The sequence below is a fragment of the Sinocyclocheilus anshuiensis genome, unplaced genomic scaffold, assembly GCF_001515605.1.
Source record: "Sinocyclocheilus anshuiensis isolate Anshui unplaced genomic scaffold, SAMN03320099.WGS_v1.1 scaffold891, whole genome shotgun sequence".
Taxonomy (NCBI): domain Eukaryota; kingdom Metazoa; phylum Chordata; class Actinopteri; order Cypriniformes; family Cyprinidae; genus Sinocyclocheilus; species Sinocyclocheilus anshuiensis.
In genome coordinates this window covers 187,568-204,550 of record NW_015546076.1, presented here as the reverse complement: position 1 = coordinate 204,550, position 16,983 = coordinate 187,568, and the positions used below count along the sequence as shown (strand labels likewise).

General features: G+C 36.7%; 1 protein-coding gene across 1 annotated transcript in view; it reads left to right on the top strand.

Annotated features, from left to right (window-relative positions):
* LOC107699896 (roundabout homolog 2-like) overlaps positions 1 to 15,811 on the top strand; it is a 65,042-nt gene extending 49,231 nt beyond the window's left edge. Inside the window, exons 10-27 of the mRNA XM_016501334.1 lie at positions 807 to 888; positions 1,055 to 1,223; positions 4,357 to 4,523; positions 4,608 to 4,726; positions 5,051 to 5,267; positions 5,393 to 5,511; positions 5,601 to 5,772; positions 7,411 to 7,626; positions 7,731 to 7,773; positions 8,447 to 8,586; positions 9,087 to 9,356; positions 9,527 to 9,641; positions 11,457 to 11,663; positions 13,160 to 13,311; positions 13,418 to 13,516; positions 13,632 to 13,781; positions 15,191 to 15,330; positions 15,716 to 15,811. Coding sequence (XP_016356820.1) covers positions 807 to 888; positions 1,055 to 1,223; positions 4,357 to 4,523; positions 4,608 to 4,726; positions 5,051 to 5,267; positions 5,393 to 5,511; positions 5,601 to 5,772; positions 7,411 to 7,626; positions 7,731 to 7,773; positions 8,447 to 8,586; positions 9,087 to 9,356; positions 9,527 to 9,641; positions 11,457 to 11,663; positions 13,160 to 13,311; positions 13,418 to 13,516; positions 13,632 to 13,781; positions 15,191 to 15,330; positions 15,716 to 15,727 — 2,589 coding nt within the window. The 3' untranslated portion in view covers positions 15,728 to 15,811. The remainder of the gene's footprint in view (positions 1 to 806; positions 889 to 1,054; positions 1,224 to 4,356; positions 4,524 to 4,607; positions 4,727 to 5,050; positions 5,268 to 5,392; positions 5,512 to 5,600; positions 5,773 to 7,410; positions 7,627 to 7,730; positions 7,774 to 8,446; positions 8,587 to 9,086; positions 9,357 to 9,526; positions 9,642 to 11,456; positions 11,664 to 13,159; positions 13,312 to 13,417; positions 13,517 to 13,631; positions 13,782 to 15,190; positions 15,331 to 15,715) is intronic.
* Positions 15,812 to 16,983: the final 1,172 nt, after the last annotated feature.

Here is a 16,983-nt window from a genome sequence, read left to right as displayed (position 1 = left end):
GCTTAAAATTGATCAAAAGTGATGATAAAGGCATTTATAATGTTACAAAAGATTTCTATTTCAGATAAATAGTGTTCATATCGATATCGGAATTATATCGTATCGACCGAAATTAAGAAATATATCGTGATATAAATTTTGGCCATATCATCCAGCCCTATATACAGTAATATATATATATATATATATATATATATATATATCAGGGTATATAAGAACAATTTCTTCAAATTAATAATATAATTATGTTTTATCATACACATTCTTGTGTTGAATAATTACAATTACTCTGTTGTGAATGTGTTAATTGCAATTCTGTAAATGTATTTTTCAATCCAAATTCCAGCATCTGGTCAGTTCAATTTAAATTCATACTGAAAGGGAACCAGTTTTGAATGCAAAATTTAAACCCTGATATAACATTCATAAAAAATTAGTTTAAGTAACTTGAGAGAAGCCGCTGTGTATTGTACTGCTTTTAATTGCTTCAGATTTCAAGAACATTCCAATATGAATGCCATCTGTGGTACAAGGTCTGTATATCTTAATTGAGACATTTGACAGATTGCGGTATGCAGAATATAAAACAGCCGTTGAGAATGTCAAAAGTGATCTTAGAGGAGTTCAAACAGTCATGACCTCTAACTAACTGAAAACAAATTGAAATGACTGATTGGCTGAAACAATACATTTGATCCGCATCATTTGGAGAGAAAGAGAAAAGCACACAACTACTTCAGAAACATTGCATGCTAGCAATTATCTTTATCATCTTTCAGAAATGATTTTGTCTTCTCTGTTGCTAGGAGACCGACTCGGGGACATACACCTGTGTCGCATCCAGTTCCACTGGTGAGACGAGTTGGAGTGGGACCGTGACAGTGAAAGGTAGCGTACAAGCATTCTTCTCTGTAACACAGCTCTGTATAAGACTTTGAAAAGGCTGACACTTCAAGAAACACATTGTACTGATGATTTCAATGTGCAGTCAGATGTCCTTGAAGAAGAATGCACCCCTGACGCAGTCACATTTGACTCTGTTTCTTGTGTTTAGCGACTGGAACGTCCTCCGTCCCGCGGGTCTCGCAGTCCCTGCAGCTGCCTGGTCCTCCTCAGAAGCCCATGGTGACAGATGTGACCTCAAATAGTGTCACTCTCACTTGGCAGCCCAACCCACATGAGGGCGGAGCTGCTGTCACTTCCTACATCATCGAGGCTTTCAGGTTTGTATGTCTCCATTAACACAAAATTACTACTGTTTAAAAAACTTTTCACCTTTTTTCTTTCAATTAAATGGTTGGGAACACTTTACAACAAGGTTCCATTTGTTAACATTAGTTAACTACATTAGGTAACTTGAACTAACAATGAAAAATACTTCTAATGCATTTATTAATCTTAGTTAATCTGATGTTAAATTCAACATTTACTAATGTAGTATTAAAATCAAAAGTTGTATTTGGCTAAGTAATAGACAGGTGAGCTGAATACAATAATCACATGCAAGCACTGGGAAACTAGGTCAAACAAGGCACTGAAGACAAAAATCAAACAATACATAGAACACATGTGACAATATGTGTATCACTTGAGCTGTTATTTGACCTAAATCGGCCTTCATAGGTGGCACTACTTTTCTAGGTGGATAAACATCTGAATATGTAATTCCTGTGTGTGTTTTCCTCAGTGTAAACAACTCTTTATGCACATCATGAGAAAGTTATAAGGTTTACTCCAGTGCAGGGCATTGCTCTGTAGACTTCTATTGTAATGCATTACTATACACACTTTCAGTGTCAGAAATCCAATTTTCCATTAAGAGGCTATATTGGCCCCCTGGATTTGATTTTCAGGGGCTTTTTTTTCACCTTTATGGGGTTGTTTATTTCTAACCATATAAAATCCCGCTCTGTTATCTTTTTATATCTTTTATAATTGGATGTTAAGGTGTCACCAATAAAACAAAATCAATATTTACTCATATTTTCTGTCATATTGTGTATAACTAGGCCTGGAATAAAATATTAAGAACTATATCAGATGTTACAAACAAGAAAAACAGAGGAACAGTTCAGTGGTATTTTTCCCTGAGCCACTTTTAATTTCTGACCCTGTATGCATTACATATGATTTGTGCTTGTGTTTACAAATTGAGGGCCGAGTTTCATGGTAATCAAAAGCTTGTCACAGAGGCTGTCGATACAGCTTAACTTGTATTGAGTCTGGAATGTTCCTCTACTGTAAAGGTTGCACTTTATCTCATATTGGAAAATGCATTCAAGTCAGTTCCTGCATGGATTTAAAGTCTGCTGCACTGCTACATATTAAAAAGAAATATATGAGGAAGGGGGTTCTACACCCTCTCCAGTGGCCTGATGGGTAGAGCGAGTGGCAGACGTTCTCATTATAGTGCCGGTTTTGTTGCAGACGTCATTCAGAGTGTCAGAGTGGATGGAAGTTTATGGTAAAGTAAGAGTGAAGCATTGCTCTCTTGCAGGCTGGATGTTCCCTGGGACTGCAGTTAGAATTCAGCAGAACTTGTCCCTCTGGGCTCTGTGGAGGTCAGATGAACAGAAGGCCTCTATTATTGTCCTGCCAGGAGAGCAGCAGGGAGGGTGATGCAGGGAGGTCGAGAGTAGAGGCCAAGTCGTTATTTAGCTCTGCTCTGACACCTTGTTAAGAAGACGCTTGGATTTATAGTGCATCTCGCTCTGTTGAGAGGTCACGGTCATGTGCACAGTCCAAGAAGTCAACTGGGCAGACCTTATGTGCTCACGGTGCATGAAGACGAGGCCAGATCCTCTCTATTGTCCGTTATACGCTGCTCCTTGCTCACTTTTCTCATTAACAAAGGCCAATGTGTCCAATTCAGCATGCTAGTGAAGCTACACATAAGAAATTAGAGTCTGTTGGGGAGTAACAAACTTGTTACAAAGTTTACTACATTTTTCATTTGCATGACAATAGTGCAGCTGTTTTTGAAAAACTGCAGATTTTCAAGTAACATGGTGTTTTTTCCACATGTAGCAGTATGGCAAAATAGCAGGTATTTATATTCTGCGCACAGCCTTACAACTGAGCAAGCAGAGGGAATAAACAAACAGGCTCTATTAGAATGACTCTATCTCTATCTCTCAAACAGAGTTGGGAAGTCAGATTAATTTAGAGAGTCAGATGATTTATTTTATTGAATAAATTATTACTTGGTTAATTACTGCTGTTTATCACTGTAATTCAGTTAAATTTGTCTGTATGCTATATAGGTGTTGTTTAGTTTTAATATTTAGTGTTTAGTATAAATTTATGGAGCTATGTGTTAATGTTATAATATTGAAAACAGATTTGTGTATCATATTTGTGTATCATATATAAAGTTTGGGGTCTGTATGAGGTTTTAATGTGTTTGAAATAAGCCTCTTATGCTCAGCAAAGCTGCATTTATTTAATCAAAAATGCAGTAAAATTTTAAAATATTATTACAATTTAAAATAATCTATTTCAGTATATTTTTAAATGTAATTTATTCCAGTGACAGTAAAGCTGAATTTTCAGCATCATTACTTGCTGCAAACAGTTGTGCTGCTTCATATTTTTAATGGAAACTTTTTTTTCACAATTATTTGATGAATAAAAAGTTCAAAAGAACAGCATTTATTTGAAATATAATTATTTAACATAATAAACATAATAAATATCATTACTGTCATTTTTGAGCAATTTAATGTGTCCTTGCTAAATAAAAGTTTTAATTAAAAAAAAAAATCTTACTGACCCCAAACCACCACCACATACTGTATATATCTGATATAGATCCCTTATATTTCTTGTGTCTTTGTTAGTGGCTTGTAATGTAGCTAACTACTTTTTCTAAAGAGCAGCTTTAATATAGTTTAAATTATGAGTAGCTTGTGACTTGACAAGCTAGTTTCAAAGTAGCTTCCCAGAGCTACCAATATAACAATTATTTGAATATCCAAATGTGTATCCTCTGTTGTATGATTGAACCGTGACAATTCAAATGTCTTTTCATGTGTATGGATGAGCATCACACTGATTTTTTTTCTGATGGTTAAGGGATGTAATTAGGCATGGCGCAAAGCACAGTAATTCACAGCTTTGTGTGATTTAGTTCTTTAATAAAAAGGCATCGGTAGCAAAGATAAATGTTAAATAATTAGATTTATTAATAATGTAATACAGTAATATAGCTCATCAGCTTAAGCTGCAACTTGACACATTAATATAGAATTCAACTAATGTACAGTCAGTGGCTTTAAAGATCATTCATTTTGATTGTAAAGCTGGAGATGTGTTTTGTGAATGAGTGTAGAGTTAATTTCCTGTGTCTTATTCCAGTCAGTCAGTGGGCAGCACATGGCAGACTGTAGCTGATCTCGTGAGGCTGGAGAAGCATACAGTGTCTGGACTTTACCCCAACACTGTTTACCTGTTCATCATCCGAGCAGTCAACTCCTTTGGGCTGAGTGACCCCAGCCCCATCTCAGAGCCAGTCCGAACACAAGGTGAGTGTAGTTTCTGGTGTAGCGTGTGCGATGGCTGTTTTTATGGTTTGTGCACATCTGCATAATGTGTGTGTACATTTTCAGATGGTCCAGAAGGTCAGGGAAAAGACCAAGCACATGTGCAGATGGATTTAGGAGGGGTCAAGGTTCGTCTGCAGACACCCAAAGTCTTGAGCCCTACAAGCGTTCAAATCACATGGACTGTGAGTATATGATTTGATGTACTGTATATGTGTAGACATGCATTTTGAATGAAACGGTCCATAAATGATGAGAAATGAGTAAATATAAGTACATATAAGTAGCAAATCAGCATGTTAGAATGATTTCTGAAGGATCATGTGACACTGAAGACTGGACTGCTGAAAATTCATCTTTGCTATCACAGAAATGAAATTACATCATATTAAAAATCATTAATAGTATAAATGTATAATTTCAACCATCTGTAACAAAATTACATAAGAATGGCCATTCACAAAATCTGAAACTCATGATACCATATGTATGTGTTGATATTATTTCAGCTTGACCAGCACCCTCGCTACATTGAAGGCTACAGGCTGTACTACAGGCCTGTGGGAAGCGTGTGGATGATCCAGGACATAAAAGCAGGTTCCCAACACACTGCTGTTCTAACAGAGCTACACAGAGAAAAAGAATACGAGTTCAAAATGAGACCGTATTACAAGGAGTTTCAGGGGATTGACAGTGAAATAGCTGTGGTTCGCACTCCTGATGAAGGCAAGACTTGTTTTGATATTCAACTCGAGTCTTTAGCTTTTAGTTCGCATGACTTTCATTTTACCCTCAAACTTTTGCTGTAATGTTAATGTTTTGACATTTGCCCATCATATTTCTGCTTTTAGTGCTGAGCGGCCCTCCTCAGGGAGTCAGCGTGGTGCAGTTAAGTAACAGTTCAATCGTGCGAGTGTCCTGGCAGCCTCCTCCCCCTGATGTGCCAGAAGAGCTCATACTAGAATACAGGGTGAGGCCGGTGAAGCCTTAATGTGGAGAGCCTCTCAGTGACCGCTAGGTAAAATGGTAATGGCTGAAGTCTGTTTCTGTGTCGTACAGGTGTGGTGTGTAGGAAACGAGTCTCAGCAGATGATCAACAGGAGCGTGGATGGGGATATGCTGTGGGTGATGTTGGATGGGCTGTTGCCCGAGTCAATGTATAGCGTGCAGGTTGCAGCGGTCACAAGTGCAGGAGTGGGTGCTCATAGCCAACCTGTGTTCATCTTCCTGAGTGAGTACCGCCATCATTTCCACCCAGGAACATTTTAAATTAGTAGCTGCTTTTTGTAACATAGTAGCTGGTTTCTATCTGGTCTAAGATGGTCAACAAACCAGTTATCAGGAGGTCATACTAACTTAAGATCTGGCTATCTAATGACCAGCTTGGCCAGCTAATGAGTGGCTTGGTTTAACTAATATTCAGCTTCGACCAGCTAATAACCATCTTTGCCAGGTAATGGCCAGATTGAGCCAGCTGAAAACCAGCTCTGACAAGCTAATAACCAGCTGTGGCCAATAACTGTTTTGGCCAGCTAATGACTGCCATGATCCAACTAATAACCAGTTTAGACCTGCTAATAACCATCTTCACCAGCTATTGACATGCTTGATCCAACTTATAACCAGCTTAAACTGGCTAATAACAATCTTGGCCATCTAACAGCCAGACTGAACCAGTTAAAAACCAGCAGTGACCAGTTAGTAACCAGCTTGGACCAATAACCGTCTTGGCCAGCTAATGGCTAACTAAATCCCACTAATAACCAGTTTAGACTGCTAATAACTTGCTTGGACAAGCTAATGGCCATCTTCACCAGCTATTTATAAGCTTGACCCATCTTATAACCAGGTGGGACCAGCTAATAACCATCTTGGCTAGATAATGACCAGATTAAGCCAGCTAAAAACAGCTTTGGCCAGCTAATAGCCTGGTTGGATCATGTAATGACCGGTTTGACCAGCTTGGCCAGCTAATGACTGGCCTGATCCAACTATTAACCAGTTTAGACTTCCTAAAAACAATTTTAGCTAGCTAATTACCTGCTTGGACAAGCCACTAACCATTTTCACTTGATCCAGCTAATAACTAGTTTGGACCAACTACTGTAATAACTATCTTGGCCAGATACTAGCCAGATTGAACAACAAATTAGTCTTCTTGGACCAGCTTGTCCAGCTAATGGCTGTTTTGTTCCAGCTAATAACCATCTTGGCCAGCTAATGGCTAGATTGAACCAGCTGAAAACCAGCAGTGACCAGCTACTGTAATAACCAGCTTGGACTAATAACCGTCTTGGCCAGCTAATGACTGGCTTGAGCCAACTAATAACCAGTTTAGACCTGCTAATGACCATTTTGGCTAGCTAATAACCTGCTTGAACAAGTCAAAAACCAAATGCTTGATCCAGCTATTAACTAGTGTTGACCAGCTAAAGGCCAGACTGAACAAGCAATAATCTTCATGGACCAGCTTGTCCAGCTCGAGACCAGTTTGTTCCAGCTAATAACTAGCTAGGCCAGCTATTAATCCTGCTACCATATTTTGTGCTGTCCAAAACACAGCTGCCAGTTTAAGCTGGATTTTTCTGGCAGGTTTATAAAAAAATATTTACCGCACACCTCTGATGGTGACATTTATCCCACCTGACAGACTCTAATCTCAGCTTTTACTTGTATTTTATGTTAAGGAATCGAAAATGTTAGGGATTTTCATGCTGTTTGTCAGTTGAAGATAGATGATGGGGGAAGTATATTTTGATAAAATGTTTCCTGTATAAGACAAGAAGCATTTACTCTTCTGTCTCTTTTCCGTTTTCACATAATCGCTCTTATTCACTTTTTTCCATTTCCTCCTTATATCTTCTATCAGAAATAACAATAGATCAGTCCTTGTCAGTGGTGAAGGATGACACTGTCAGCCTATCCGAGCAGATCACAGGGGTGGTCCGTCAGCCAGCTTTCATTGCCGGGATTGGTGTATCATCCTGGATGGTTCTAATGGGTTTCAGTACCTGGATCTACTGCAGACACAGGAGGAGGAAAGAACTTGGACACTATACTACTTCCTTTGCATATACGCCTGCAGGTAACCTTCTGTACCATACTAGCACAAAACTAACAATGTGTGCCTCCAAATTATGTTCTCAAAGGAGCTTTTGGGATGATTTCTTTCTCATATTTTTTCTTTAGTTGCACTCTCTCGTGGTGATGGCTCGGATCTTATAAATGGAAGGTCTGTATCAAGGGAGACTTTAAATTGACACAGTATACAATACCGTTCAAAAAGGTCATATCAGAATGATTTCTGAAGGATCATGTAACACTGAAGAATAAATTACATTTTAAAAAACGGCTATTTTAAATTGTAAAAAATTGTTTTTGATCAAATACATTCAACCTCGGTGAGACTTACTTCAAAAACATACAAAAAATCCTGCCAACCCCAATTTTTTTCATGGTACTGTACTGGTTGTGTACATGTCATATTCATTAAATAGGGCATATTATGAATTGTATTTAATTTTCACATACAAATAGGGGATTTATATAGAGAGAACATGGAAAGTTGCCAGGAAAAAGTAAATAAAAAACTAATATTAAAATGATTATTATTAATTAAATTTAAAAATTAATATTGAATTATATTGTAAATATAATAATGTATATATAATAAATATAATATTGTAAGTATTTAATATTAATATTTAATATTAATAATTATTATTGTTTAAAAAAATAAGTAATTTTTATCAATGTAAAATGTTTCATATTTAATGTAAAATAATTTATGTTAAATTAAATTGTTTTTTGAACATTAAAGCATGTCAACATATTCTGTTACACCAAATACACAAAATAATGAGCTTTAAAAAAGCATCATATGACCCCTTTAATTTCCTTGACAGGCCATGTTTGCTGGAGTCACACTTGGGTAACTACCCTTGGCTGGCTGACTCGTGGCCTACCAGCAACTTCTCTCGAAATGGAAAAGATTCGGTCAACTGCTGTGCAGGCAGACTTGATTCCACAGGTCAATACTACAACAGTAAGATATCTGTCATGGGCGTTCCCCTACATTATAGGGCCTTTCGCACCGCGGGAACCTTTTCATAGTACCAGACACTTGTAGCAAATGTAGCACTGCCAGTTGTCGTTGGAGATTCTTAGTCCTCCTTTCCGTTCTTTCAATCGCTTTACGTATACGTCGACTTTCCATGTCCATTATTGTGAAACCCGCGAGACACAACAAAAACAGTTCCGATCACAGCGTCCTCCATCCTCCTGTTGTTAATGTTGTTCTTTGTTTCTGTTGTTGAACACTGCGCACAAATGATGTTGCTGTCGACCGGCTTACGCCACTTCTTAGTACACACTGTCGGTGCGAATGCAACCCTTTAAATGGTACTGGGAAATAGTTCACGCAAAATCGTCCCAGTACTTTAGTACTGTACATTTAGTTCTGGAACTAAAGTGGTGCGAAAGGCCCTTATGGTACTGTCCCACTTACAAATCATATCTCCTATAACTCATTAATATGTTTTCCAGCTTCAGGATTATCGAATTATCTGAACCAGAATGCGAAGTACAGCCCAGCCTCTAATGAAGGCGCCATATACTGTACCATCAACCCAGCTGATGCAGATGGTCATGACGTGTGCAGCCTGTACTCTCAGGGTCCAGACCCGTACACCAGCACGCCAGTCCTCTCCAAAACTGATCTCTACAACATGGAGCAGGACCTGGACCGGTGGAGCCTTCAGTCCAGCCACAGTGGAGCAGAATATGCAAAACTTCAGTATCCAAGAGGCAAAAATGGTAGGAGTGACATTGATTTCAATCATGAGGGTTATGGGATTTGTCCTTTTGGTATTCGGCAGGAATTATGCAGACAGTTTGGATCAACAAGTGTTGCAAAAAATGCTGATTTCAATGTTATGCAGAGGGACTTGAGTTCAGCCTTGTGACTGTTTCATGCTGTTTTTCAGCCAAAATGATGACGCAGAAGTCTCTAGGACAAATTTCTTCACCCACTTGGTCTGATGTGCTGTCCCTTCATTCAGCACAAAACAAGGAGCTTCAAAACACAGAAAAAAGACACAGGTAATAACCATCGCCATACTACGGCAGGACATTGGTATATGTCCAGATAAGCATGGTAGTTTATGGTAAATGTACAAAAAACACGCTGTGATCATGATGCATGATCAAAAAGCCATGGTAGCATGTCATTGAAATACATTGAAATACTTGTTCAAAAGCCAATGTTAAAGGGTTAGTTCACCCTAAAATCAAAATTCTGTCATTAATTACTCTTACTGTTGTTCGAAACCCGTAAGACCTTCGTTCATCTTTGGAACACAATTTAAGATATTTTTGATGAAATCTGAGGGCTCTCTGACCCTCCCATAGACAGCAAGGTAACTACCACGTTCAAGGTCCAGAAAAGTACCAAGATGATCGACAAAGTAGTCCGTGTGATATCAGTGGTTCAACTGTAAAGTTACAAAGCTACGAGAATACTTTTTTGCGCAAAGAAAACAAAAATAACTACTTTATTCCACATTTTCGTCTCTACTGCGTCACTTGTGGACGTGCGTTCACGACAGTATCATGACGAGAGCGTGTGGCGGCGCTTCGTGTGTTCATCGTGTGTGGAAGTAGCTTCGTAACTTTACAGTTGAACCACTGATGTCACACGGACTACTTTGTCGATCATCTTGGTAATTTTCTGGACCTTGAACGTGGTAGTTACCTTGCTGTCTATGGGAGGGTCAGAGTGCCCTCAGATTTCATTAAAAATATCTTAAATTGTGTTCCGAAGATGAACGAAGGTCTTACTGGTTTGGAACAACACGAGGGTGAGTAATTAATGACAGAATTTTCATTTTTGGGTGAACTAACCCTTTAATACCAAGTTGTATGTCCAAAAACTGTGATATAATTAAAAAAACATGATAATACCACAGTACATGTCCAAAAACTCTGATACCTTGTTAAAAAAAACATTGTCATACCACGTGATTGTCCAAAAATTGTGATGCTAAAAGACCATGGTGTTTGTTCAAAAACCCATGTTAATATGACGGTGCATGTCCAAAATTAATGATATGACCATGGTATAAGTCCAAAAACTGTGGTAATGCCATGTTACTTTTTGATATTTTTTGTTAGAGTCTGTCAGCTTATTTCCAGAAGATTTCATAAACTTATAAACGTGCTTTTCAGAAGCGGTCATGTGTCTTTTTTTTCTTTTAAGTTCAGACACTTCTGGATATAATTCTCCTTCTCAGAAAAGTGACCCAATATGGAACCTGTGCAACATGGTAAAATGTAGTCTGGGTGATAAATTGAGGTCTTATCTAAACGTATTTGATGTTTGAGCTCAAAGTGACAGGGGCTAATGATGTTAGTGCTTAGAGCCAAGCCGTCCTGGCTGTTTGAGATGGGGCCAAGAGGCAGGTCACCAGACAGGGCTTCTCAGAATGAACCTTTAAGAATAGCCACGGGTTGGAATGAAGCGGAACCACACATATCAACCTTTGTCCTCAATGCTTTCTTTCTTTCACATCATATTTTTATCATCACCCTCCATGGATGAAACTGCTTTGACAAATTTTTGATAAGCTTTTTTACAATGCTGTCTTTTGTACCCACATTCAATTCTCTTTTATATTCTTTTTTTACTTTTTTCAAAGGACCACAGTCTGGTTTTATTTACCACAGTCTTTTATCGTGTAATGAAATCAGTGCTAGATGCATCAGGGGTCCAGGGTCTTTTGATATGTGTTCATTTATGTGCTTGTATGAAGGGCTTTTTTTTTTTGTTCCTGCTTTGTTTTAAACCTTGTTTGTGTTTTAGTAGTGTATTGAGATTTTAGGTTTAACTGGAATCCTAATCTGTTCATGTCTCTATAGCCCTGAGGAGGATGAAGAGTGGTGTCCTCCTCTGCCTGAGCGATCTTATCTGATTGAGGGTCTGGAGGATGCAGCCACTCTGCCTTTGAGAGGAGAGGGAACCAACAGAGCCACGACCTACAGCCTGCAGTCCACAGCAACTCTCACACCCTCCCCCAGCGAGGAGCAATACCCTCCGAACCTGCACCATCCAGACCTGCTGCCACGGTAAAAACACACACACACACACACACACACACACACACACACATCAGGACTCAGCATTAAAGGAATAGTTCACCTTCATGTCATTTCTGTGGAACACATCATGTGAATTGAAGAACTGAAGAATATCCTGGCTGCATCTCAGAAAAAATGCACCCCAAAAGCATCATAAATGTTGCCCAGATGACTTGTGGACTATATTACATGTCTTCTGAAGTGATATGACAGTGTTTTTATGCAGAACAAACTTAAATTTTAGTTGTTATTCAAGTCACCCAACCATATTTGATTTGACAGCTCAGCATGCATAAATAAATAAATATTGTACATGAATACATACATACATACATACATACATAAAGTTAATTGGCAATTTTTTTTAAATGATTTGGGTAAAAAAAAATGCCAAAACTCCTAAATATGGCCATTTGCAAAAAAATATGCAATATTTTAAAAAAACATGCATTTGCATTTTTTTAAACTTTGTCTTCTTTACAGAAAACAAATGATCATGGTTTGCACAAAAATATTAAGCAGCACAACTGTTTCCATCATTGATAAAACATTTTCTTGAGTATCAAATCAGGATATTATAATGATTTACGAAGAATCATGTAACACTAGAGACTGAATTAATGGCTCTTGAAAATACAGCTTTGCCATCACAAGAATAAATTACATTTTAAAATATTTTAAAACAGAAAATGGTTGTAAAAATTGTAATAATATTTCTCTATATTACTGTTTTACTGTATTTTTGTTTAAATAAAAGCAGCCTTGAGATAATTCTTTCAAAAAATGTTAATAAAAAATGTTGAACGTTGTGTATATACAGTATATATCGTTTTTTATATCTTTTTTCTTTATTAAAACTGATTTTACTCTGTTCTTGCCATGACAGTATAGCTTTAGAATCTGACATGCCATTAAATGGATAGTTCACTCAAAAATGAAAATTCTGTCATTAATTACTCACCCTCATGTCGTTCTAAACCTGTAAGACCTCCGTTCATGTTCAGAACACAAATTAAGGTATTTTTGATGAATTCTGAGCGCTCTCTGACCCCCCCATAGACAGCAATGTAATTATCACGATCAAGGTCCAGAAACGTAGCAAGGAGATCGGTAAAATAATCCATGTGACGTCAGGGGTTCAACCGTAATTTTACGAAGCTACGAGAATACTTTTTGTACGCAAAGAAACAAAAATAACGACTTTATTCAACAATTCGTCTCCTTCGTGTCACCCTGTAGCGCCATTTTAGAGAGTATCCACTGAACATAAACAATCAAAGCATAAACAACGTAGAAAATGTATCCGCGTGACGCAGCTGACACAGAATAGCATACACTGTTTATGTTCAGTGGATACTCTCCAAAATGGCTCTAGGCTAATGCCGTAATTAATGTCAGAATTTTCATTTTTGGGTGAACTAACCCTTTAAAGAAAAAAACATTTGTAAACAAAAAACTTAATTGTTCATGTGTTTATTCAACAGGAAAACACAGTGTGCACACAATACACAGTTTGCTCTTTCCAACCCAAAGCTGTTAACCAAGACAGAGTCTCTTAATGGCGGCATTCCCAACCACAGTGGTCCTTGGAGAGACATTGCTGAAATGGAGGAACTATTCTCCAACACAGGCACAAGTAGGCCCTTCACCGCTGCAAAAATAACCTACTGTTTTTATTACATTGCTGATGATTATGTATGGAGTACATAATCTTTGTTTACTTTAATCTGCACTGCTATTAGAAGAATATACATCATTCACGTCCTCAGTTCAGAAGCCCAGGCCTAAGAAGAAATCTCAAAAGGATGGCCTTGCAAGACGTGAAGTGTTGAAACCAGGGAGTAAGGACCCACATAGTTAATAAATTATTGATTGAAGTAATTAAAGCAGTTGTTCTTCTGTAATAATGGAGTGTATAGATGATCATTCACACTTTTGGTTTGTGCGTTTCTGCAGACCTGCCTCCTCCACCTGAGCCCCCTCTTGTAACGGAGGACCCACTCAAGCACCTGACAGACACACTGGACAATGGTGGGAGCAGGACGCCCCCACAGCACAGAGAGAGAAGATCAGACCGCAGAACAGCTGCACAGTGGAGCACGGAAGGTCAGACTTTAGGAATAACAAAAAACTTTAGCTAGTAGTGATTGCAAGTATCACTATTGCTACTAAAATCAGCCCCAAAACACCTTAGCAATAACATAGCAATGCAATAAAATATGGCATGTCATTTTTAAAATAAAAAATTGTAAAACTCCTAAAAATGGCCAGTTTTATGTAAATATTAAACATTTAAAAATGTATTTGTATAAAACAGTAGTTGTATATAGATTATGAAATCTAAATCTAAATGTGTGATCTAAATTATCTATTTAAACCTAAATGTTAAATCTAAATGCAAATGTTAAATCTTAAATATAAAAAATAAATAGAAATGTTACATGTATATCTAAAATATAAATGTTAATTAAATGGGTTTTTTTAAATAATACGGGTTACAAAAATGTTACAACTGCTAAATATGGCAATTTTTGATGCAAAACCTTTTTTTTTTTTTATTATGCATTTGTGTAAAGACAATACCTAAAATATTTAGATTATATAATTTTTGTATCTAAATCTTCTATTTAAATCTAAAGGTTAAATCTTAAATATAACAAGTAAATATAAATGTTGTACATAAAATCTAAACATGTTAAACATGTTATCTAATTGTATCATATATGTATCTAATTGTAAATCTAAAACATAAATGTTAAATATAATATTAAGTATTAATGTTATAAATAAATGTTATAGTGTTCTAAATAAAATAAAATACATAAATATAACTACATATCAGTGTGGCAATTTTTAAAGTTAAACTGGTTGCAAAAAATATGGTCGTTTTATGCTGTTTTCAAACAATTGTGCATTTATGTATTTGATATTTATTTTGATACTAAATATTCTATTTAAATCTAAATGTAAATCTTAAATCTTAAACATCAAAAACTAATATAAATGTTATATATAACATATAAATATAAATGTTAAACCTAAATGTAAATCTAAATTATAAGTTTTAAATATAAAAATTAATTATTGTTTTAAATAAATGTTAAATATAAATATAGATCTTGACATTTATATAAATACAAATCGAAACATTTAGAGAACATGCAAATTAACATCTCTGGGCTATCTTGACATTGGTTCAGTGCGACATTGAACCCTTTAGCAACTGCATAGAAATGCCCTGGCAACCATCCACAGCATCATCCATTCTAACATACTAGTATGTGACTGATATCAACAACAAAAAAATCCACATCTAAACTCCTTAGTAAAAATCTCTTAGAACACCTTGGCAACTGCGAGGAAACTCCCTGGCAACCACCCACAGCATAACCCATAGAACCACGCACGGGCAGGCAGCATCTCATATTCTTTATAAAATGTAAAAATATAGTTCTGTGTGTTGCATTTTTGTTTCTCACTCTATATTTGACTGTTTTGACTGTTTCACTGCACAGATGAAGATTTAATCCAGTATTTCAAAGCAAACCTGCTATCCAGCGGTCAGATGTCCAGCCACTGTTCCCTCTCCAGAAGCTCTGCCTCTCACTCCTCCGCAACCTCGCATTCCTTGGGGGCAGGAAGGAGGAGAAATGAGGTTAGATGAGTTTGTGTGGGACTGTGTATCTTGTCCGGTCGACACATGGTCTGAATAAGTTCATTAGTCACTGGCCACGCGTGGGGCCTTGGAGTATTGTAGTAAATTAGCAATCGATAAGCTCCAGGACACTCGGCGTGCAGAGCTGGAAGCACACTAAATGAATCAGGCAAATTATTGCATTTCCACTTTTTTAAAGAACTGTGTTGTCTCATGTGGTCTCCATGGTATTGATATTCCATTGAATATTAAAAATACAACTAATACGTTTATTGGTTAGAGCTAGGTAGAATATTACTGCATGTTACAGCTTTAATGTGCCAGAACTAGATTGCTTGGCAGCAAAATGAAGATTTTATATCATTTTGGGCTTGTTTATTTTCAGAACATGATATGAGGAGAGAAAGTTGTCCTGTTGTTCACCACTCTACATGCAACATACGCCATGCAGTGTATATGCCTCCGCGCTCTTGTCCTTCACCTGTTTTTTTGTTTGTGTTTTTTTAGAAAGGTTTTTTAAATGATCCATTGTTGTCCTACCTCTGTATGTATATATTTTTACAATGTTTTAAAAAAAAAAAAAAAAAACATTTTCGTAAACTGAAATAAAATAAAAAAAAATAAAAATTGATGTGTGTCGGTTTAGGGAAATACCGGGATCATATCGATATCGGAATTATATCGTATCGACCGAAATTAAGAAATATATCGTGATATAAATTTTGGCCAGATCGTCCAGCCCTATTTTTGTGTGAGGAAAAAGGCATGCCGGAAGGTGTGCTATTTTATTATTTATTATTATTTATTGTATTTATTAGTTTAAAAAGAAAATCAAATGTTTAAAAAAAATGACAGAAAATTTTAGATGAACATGATGTTTGAATGTATATGGCGCATACATGTATGCCTCAATGTCTACATGTAATAAAAAGGTGTTTCAACATTTTTGTGGACAAATATAACAGATCATCAGGCACAGTCTATGTGAACAAACCATCCAATGATATATTAGTAAGCCTATAGAATACCAAATGTTTGTTGTTGTAAATCCTCGCTAGGACTGTCTCCTTACTATCCTGTGCTCACCTAAAGGGTTTTCTTTTCTCCTGGAGAATGATTCACACCATGTCAGACTGTTTTCCACTGATGCATCAATCATTTGCAGTTTTACATGTTCGGATTGCATACAAAACACAATAAAACTCATGTTCTAAGACTTGTTTTACAGTACTGTTACTGATATGGATTTTTTTGTCTATTATTTTGTCAATAACTGTGCACTTGGGTTTGGAATTCATGAAAATGTAACATGTAATCTCATTAGTGTCCATGTTCGTGTGTTCATGAAAGACTGTCGGTCTGTGTATTAAAATGCGGTCACAAATCACGTTTGTACGGCAAAAAATCTGTGAGAAACACAAGAGGAATCCAAAACTCAACAGGAATCCAAGTAATTGTGAATTTCACAGTGATTCATATCGAAATTATTGTATTTTGCCAGCGAAAATTTGCCATTTCATATCGGATTAAAGTCTGTTAAAACATGCAAATTTGCTGCTTTTTGCTAATCTTTTTGCTAATCTTTCAATATAAAGCTGATTGGTTTGAAAGTGAAGTAATCATGCAATGGACGTATTTTAATTTATCCATTCG